General features: G+C 56.3%; 1 protein-coding gene across 1 annotated transcript; it reads right to left on the bottom strand.

The window, feature by feature from the left end:
* Positions 1-3,453: 3,453 nt before the first annotated feature.
* On the bottom strand, positions 3,454-5,289 carry FOXC1 (forkhead box C1). Its single transcript, XM_038768106.1, has one exon. It carries the CDS (start codon positions 5,287-5,289, stop codon positions 3,472-3,474), a length of 1,818 nt encoding a protein of 605 aa, XP_038624034.1. The 3' UTR covers positions 3,454-3,471.
* Positions 5,290-6,950: the final 1,661 nt, after the last annotated feature.

Raw genomic sequence — 6,950 nt, 5'->3', positions numbered from 1 at the left:
CCCGGTAGACTAGCGGCCCCCGTACTCTCCAGGGCCCCGCATCGGCTGGGGAATTTCATCCCCCAGGGTCCCTTGCTGCTGGGGTGTTCGCTCGAAGCCTCCCCCAGCAAGGGCGGCGCAGGTCCGACACGGAGGAGCAAGAAACAGGAGGGAAAATCGGGAGGCGCAAGGGTGGTGTGACATCTGTTTGCTAGGTTGAGTGCTGGCCTTTGATTTGGGGTGATTTCACTCGCTGCAACGAAAAGCTAACCACCCTTTCTGCTGCTCCTGATCGCTATACGCAGCAAAGTCCAACTCCCTGTCACCCGCAAGGAATGGAGTGTAGTGTCTCTGATCTGTCCACCTGGGACCGTGTTCCCAAACACAATTGCGTCTTCAAAACAAAAGGCAGCGAATGATGAGGAAATAGTTACTAGCAGCTGTCTGGGTCAGGGCGAGCTCCGAAACGAGACCAACATGAGCGGAGACATGCGATATGGATGGAAGGAGATAAAGACGGACAGAAGGAAAGGAGAGTGCCCGCGGGACTCTCAGCCATCCTTCTCCCCCAGCCGGGGGTCCTGGATGGTCTGCGGCTGAGCCTCAAGGCCGCTTTGACAGAAGGAGACTCTCCAACCCACTCTTGGTCCAGTTCCTGGCTGGTACCAGCAGACCCCCTCCCTCTCCAATTCATAGTCCAGCCTTGATTAAAACAGCAAACCTCACGCCGTACCTCTTCGACTCTCGATTTATCTTCTTCCCACACAGCTTCCCCTCGCAGAGTCGGATCCGGGTGTGGGAGAAGCGGGAAGGAAGGAGAGAGATAAGACAGACGATTAAGCCCCCATGGCAGAGCCGAGCCAAAGCCCGAGAAAGGAGCTGGAGACGTGGGGGAAAGGACACCTCGGAGACGAGTCCTCTTCCAAAGACGGACTGCTCTGGCGGCCCTCCTCGGGCGACAGCAGGTCCTGCCCGGGCGGCTTTAAAAGCAGGATCAGCCGAAAGTCGAGAGGGGAAATTGCCTCCATATTTCTTCTTCTTCATTTTTCTTCCCCCTCGTCAGACCCACAGCAGCAATATAGCGGTGCCGGAAGCGGTCAGTCTCTCGGGCCGGGCGGCCCTCCCGGGGGAATAGCATGGAGAAATCTCGCCAGGCCCGATCCACGGTGGGAGGGAAGGCTTCGAACACCCATCTTTTCGGCCCCTACCCCTATTCATCGCCTGCCTAAGGACTAAAAAACCTCCAAGAGTGTAACACGAGCGACACCCAGCCCACCTTCCATCCAGCCGGACAGCTCACTCCAGGGCCTCCGAGGGAGACGGGATTATTCTCGTGTTTAAAATGGAACTTTACGCAAGGTTTCAGCTTCCCTGGAGTCCTCCTCCCGCTCTCCAACTTTGAGAGCCGCTGAAGGCTTACGTTAGCTGAAATCGGCCACAGGGGAGAGAGAGAGAAAAAAAACAAACAAACGAAAAACAGACAGACAAAAAAAAAAAAACCCAACAACCCACAGCGAAGCAAACCAGTAAGGTTAAAAACGTCCAGAAAATGGATTCAAAATCCATGTGGACTTCGCTTTCCCCTCAGCTAGCGACCTAGACTATTAGGTCATTATTCTACGGAGGGAACCGGGGACCGAATCAGAAGCCCCATAATAAGGTTTTGACCGAAATTAGTTCGGATTTATTTGCAGCAAACACTTAACAATGATCACATTCTGAAAACAAACAGCAGCAATTACTGCTAAGTGTTGCCTTTAGAGAAGAGCGGCTGATAGCAGACTGTATTATCTTGACAGCAAACTTAAAGGCCCTAAATATCTGTAATCAAATAATCATCTTCTGAAAATCTGATTGACAAGGCGGATCACTCTAAAATAACGCAATTTATAACATCTCTTTGGAACAAAGGGAGAAAGCCAATACCGACCACCCCAATGATTGTATTTTCAATGAAAAGGAACTATTATTAAGAAAACCACCGTAGAGAAGCAGCCTTCTGCTCTAGTCGTCCTCCGTCTGATTATTACTATTATGGCTCATTTTAATCTGTATCAAGGACAACACTCCCTACCACATTTTCTCCTAGACCTCACAGGTGATTAAATGATCCATTTCCAACAAAGCAATATTTAAAAAATACAAAAAATAAAACCATCCCTCATGCGATACATGGAGAACTTCAAATCTGGGTGACTTAAAAATACCTCTTTTTTTTTTTTCTTAAGTAGAAAGAACAGGGCTTAATAGAAAAAAATCTATGTAGCATCTACCTCAGATCGACATATAATACACACTGCAAACCTACAAGTGAAAAATAGTGAATCATGTATCCACTTCAATAACAATACTATATAAAATATATACACTATATATACACAAGCCCAGGTAAGAATATGCTGTAATACTGCTGGTGATTAACGGGCTTAATATTTCCAAGATCATATCCATTACTAAGAAAAAAAATGTTGCTTATTTGCCAACTTAGCTAGGAACAGGGAAAACCTCGCTCCCCCCCACCCCCTTTCCCGTCAACTACAAGGAAAACTGGCTACATTGGAACGTAGACCATCATGCAGAAAGGGACAGGGGTGGGGGTGGGGGGAAGAGTGCACACAGCCTTTGACTTGAAATCTGACAAGATCAATTTTTCCTTATTTCAGGGAGGCACACCAACGGTTCCCCTTCTGTAGGCTTATCTCAGAAAGCTTGACTTAAAGTAATTACAGATGTATTAAAGTATTCAGACGTATAAGCTCTCATTCAATTGAAGGGTAATTTATTAATAAACAAGGCAATACCTTTAGAATATGTTCAACAAAAAAAGAAAAAATGATCGATAGAATTAGATTAATAGTTTCCCTTTTTATAAGGAAAAAATAACAATTCAAAGATTCAGACAATTTAACATCAGGTTTTGGAAACACTTTCTGGGGTTTGGTCCACAACATCCAACTACAAATTAAAAATAAATTACTATGTTTCAATTTACATTTTAAAACAAGTCCATGAAAAAAAAAAGCAACTGCAATATATGGGGCTCTTTTTCTCCTTTAACTATAGGATAAAATAATACCTTATGTAAGAAGAAAGGTAAAGGAGGGAAGGACATGGATGGGAGTGGAGAGGTTATAAAGATGATCTCGGAGAAGCAAGAAGAAACTTACCTTTTATCTGAAGTAACAATGTCTTTAACAAACCGTGCCTTTGCTGTCTCTGTACAAAAGAAAGAGTTTACTATTTGGCTTATCTAGGAAGAGTAAGGTGGAGTTGGATTCGGAGGTGACATAAGAAAATAAGTTTTCTCTGAGCTGATTTTTCTTTTTGAAGAACATCTGGTGGCTTGTTTAGGAGACAGTTTTCGAAGAGGGTGGTCAGTTTGGTTTCTTTTTTTCTCTTTGGCTGGTTGATTTTTGGTTTTCTGAGAGGGGGGCGGGGGGAGCTGTTCCTGGCCAGGAGGGAGGAGGCGGGTGGGAGAGTTAGCCTCTCGGGTCAAAACTTGCTGCAGTCATAGACGAAAGCCCCTGAGGTGCGGTAGAGCGACTGGCTGGAAGGAAAGGCCATTTGACAGCTGCTATTCCCGTTGACGGGGGAGTTGTTGAGACCGAGCCGCTGCGCCTCGAACATCTCCCGCACCGAGTGGAAGTTCTGCTGCTGGGCGGGGTAGCCGCCCCCGGCCGCCGCCGCCGCCGCCGCCGCCGCCGCCGCCGCTGCCGCTGCCGCGCTGGCCAAGTGGCCCAGGTCTCCGGCCGCCTGGTTCAAGTACCAAGAGGCCAGGCGGCCTTGGTGGGCGGTGGGGTGGTGACCCGCCTCCTGGCCGCCGTGGCCCAGGGCCGAGGAGGAGCCACCGCCCGGCCCGCCCGGCCCGCCGCCGGCAGCCGGCAGGGAGTAGTCGGGTAGGGGCTCGTCCACCCCGGCGCCGCCCGCGCCCCCTGGCCCGCCTGGCAATTGTCCCGCGCGCTCGCCCGCCGCGTTCAGGCTCATGGCCTGCATGTTACAGGTTCCGGGGCCGCTGGGGCCGCCGCCGCCCCCGCTGCCCCCGGGGTCTCCCCCGCCGCTGCTGGGGCCGCCACTGGGGCCGCCCGGGCTGGGGCCGCCTCCGCTGGCCACGCCGGCGGCGTCCTGGTTGCACGGGGAGCCGTACAGGGAGTCGGGGCCCGGCGAATAGGCGCCCAGGGACAGAGAGGCCGGCAGGCCGGTCCTGGAGGCAGCGGGGGACGCCAGGAGCCCCGGGCCCAGCTCCCCCGTCGAGCCCTGCGGCGACCCTCTCATCGAGGTCATGATGTTGTCCACGCTGAAGCCCTGCCCCGGGTGCGGCGGCGGCGGCGGCGGTTGGTGCTGCTGCTGCTCAGGGTACGGGTGCGGGTGCTGCGGTGGCGGGTGATCGGAGCCCTCCAGGCCCAAGGTCCTGTGGGAAGGGCTGCCGCTGCTCAACAGGATGCTGCTACTGCTGCTGCTGCTGCTGCTGCTGCCGCTGTCCGGGTTCTCGGTCTTGGGCACGGCGGCGTGGCTGCCGCTGACCAGCGCCGAGGCTGGGGAGCCCGCTTGGGGCGGCGACGAGCAAGTACCGTTCTCGGTCTTAATATCCTGAATGCTCACGGGGGGCGGCGGGGCCCCAGGCCCGGGACCTCCCGCCACGGAGCCGCCGGGGGGCTCCGCCTGCTGCTGCTGCTGCTGCTGGTAGTGCTGCTGCTGCTGCTGCCGGGGCGGCGCGAGGTGCTGCGGATGCGGCTGTTCCTTGACGTGCAGCCGGTCCTTTTCCTCCTTGTCCTTGACCGCATCTTTCTTCTTGAAGCACCGGCGGCGGCGGAGGAAGCTGCCGTTCTCGAACATGTTGTACGAGTCCGGGTCCAGCGTCCAGTAGCTGCCCTTGCCTGGCTTCTTGTCGTCGCGGGGCACCTTGACGAAGCACTCGTTGAGCGACAGGTTGTGGCGGATGCTGTTCTGCCAGCCCTGCTTGTTGTCCCGGTAGAAGGGGAAACGGTCCATGATGAACTGGTAGATGCCGTTCAGGGTGATCTTCTTCTCTGGCGTGTTCTGGATGGCCATGGTGATGAGCGCGATGTAGCTGTAGGGCGGCTTGACCATGTCCTTGGGCTGCGGCTGTGGCGTGTAGGGGCCGTAGGCGCGGGCCATGCCGCCCGGGTACTGCTCGTGCGCCGGGTCCGAGTACAAGCTCATGGGAGCCGGCATGGCCGTGTAGCCGCCCCCGGCGGCGGCCGCGGCGGCCCGGTAATAGCTCTGCTCCCCGCCGAGGTAAGGCACCACGCCCAGGGAGTTGGGGCTGGACACAGAGTAGCGCGCTTGCATGGCCCCCGCCCGGTGGGTCGCTCCCCCGGAGTCCCCCGCCTCCCCGCCGCCGCCGCCCGCCTCCCCCCCTCCCCTCCGGCTCCCGGGCCGGGACAGGCCGAGCCTCCCCGGGACCGGCCGAGCCTTCCTGGGCCGGGACGGGCCGACGAACCTCCCCGGGACCGGCCAAGCCTTTCCGGGCCAGGTCGAGCCTCCCTGGGCCGGGCCGGGCCGGGCCGGACCGCCCTGCCTGGCTCTCCTCTGGCCCGCTGTCCGAGCCTCGGTCTCTCTCCTCTAAGCTCCGCTCCACCTCGGGCCGCTCTCGCCGGTGGGTGCCAAGGGCTTTCCCCGCCTCTCGTCCCTCTCGGTGGCCGGGGCGAGGGCAGGCAGAGGGGACGTCAAAGGAAAGAGCGAAAGGAAGCCGCCGGTGAAGAAGAAGCGGTTCGGGAGAAACTCGCCCAGCAACTTCCCAAAGCAAATAGAGGAAAAAGGAAAAAAAGAAAGAAAGAGAAAGTCTTCTTGCCAAAGCGGCTGCCACGCCCCCGGCGCGTCCGCAGGATCTGGCCTAAGCAGGCTGCGAGGGCCGAGAAAGTAACCGGGGCGGGGGGCGGGCGGGGACGGGCTGGGGGGAGGGGACGCTGAAGAATCCACCTTCCCGGGACCCAGCGTCAACTTTTTTCCGCTTCTCTCCCTGGCGCGCGCGGCCCACTTTAGGAAGCGTTGGGAAAAACGTCTGGTATTTTGAGCATCCGTCACCCAAGCGAGGACTTTTTTACGCATTTACAGGTTTTTTTTTCCGGGATGCAGGCCCCGCCCCTCCCGGCCCGGCCAGCCAATGCGGTGCAACAGAGCCTGACACTGAATGAGCCCCGCCCGAGTAGGAGGAACTGGAGAGAGAAAGAGACAGAGAGAAAGAGAAGCAGCCTGCTGCGGCGGCCAGAGTTACTGCACTCACACTGACCACACTCGCCTCCGCAGTCTCCCCCTCAGTCTCCCCGAGCCCCACCAAATCCCTCCACCCTTTCAGATCCACGGCCGCCCTCATCCTCTCCGCGGGACGTTTTCTCCTCTTCCGAGACAGCCTGGATTTCCTCAACTCCCCAGGCCCTCGCTTCCACGGGCACCGGCCTTCAAAGAGTTGCTCCGTCTATTTCTCTCGGACAGCTTCCTTATGGCCCGTCCCCAGCCCTTGAATCGCCGGACTTCCCCCCGCTATTCCCAGTTGGCTCAAGCAAATAGATCCGCCTCTTTCTCCTCCTCCTCCTCCCCCGCTTCCCCCTGTCTTCCAAACCTTCGCTTATCTGCCCACCCGACTTGGCTTCTTTTAACGCTCACACACGCATCTCTGCCTCTGTTCTCGTATCTCCGCCCTTCCCCGTCTCCATTCGCCTCCCCTCCCTCGTAGACACCGAGGCACATACCTGTTTGGACAGACAGGCTTCTCCGCCCTGTTCTCGTTCTCCGGCTCTCTCCTACACTCGGGCATTCCACAGATATCTAGACGACATCCACGTGTACGTGTCTTCCCATAAACTGCCCTTTTATATCAGACGCCTCGGATGGAGATGACAGACAAGTATCCTTTCGGTGAAAGGGAACGAGCTGTTACCACCCTCCCCCAACACGCACGCACACACACACACACACACACACACACACACACACACACACACACACACACA

Source organism: Tachyglossus aculeatus, chromosome Y2, assembly GCF_015852505.1.
Source record: "Tachyglossus aculeatus isolate mTacAcu1 chromosome Y2, mTacAcu1.pri, whole genome shotgun sequence".
Taxonomy (NCBI): Eukaryota; Metazoa; Chordata; class Mammalia; order Monotremata; family Tachyglossidae; genus Tachyglossus; species Tachyglossus aculeatus.
This window is presented reverse-complemented; position numbering and strand designations above follow the sequence as displayed.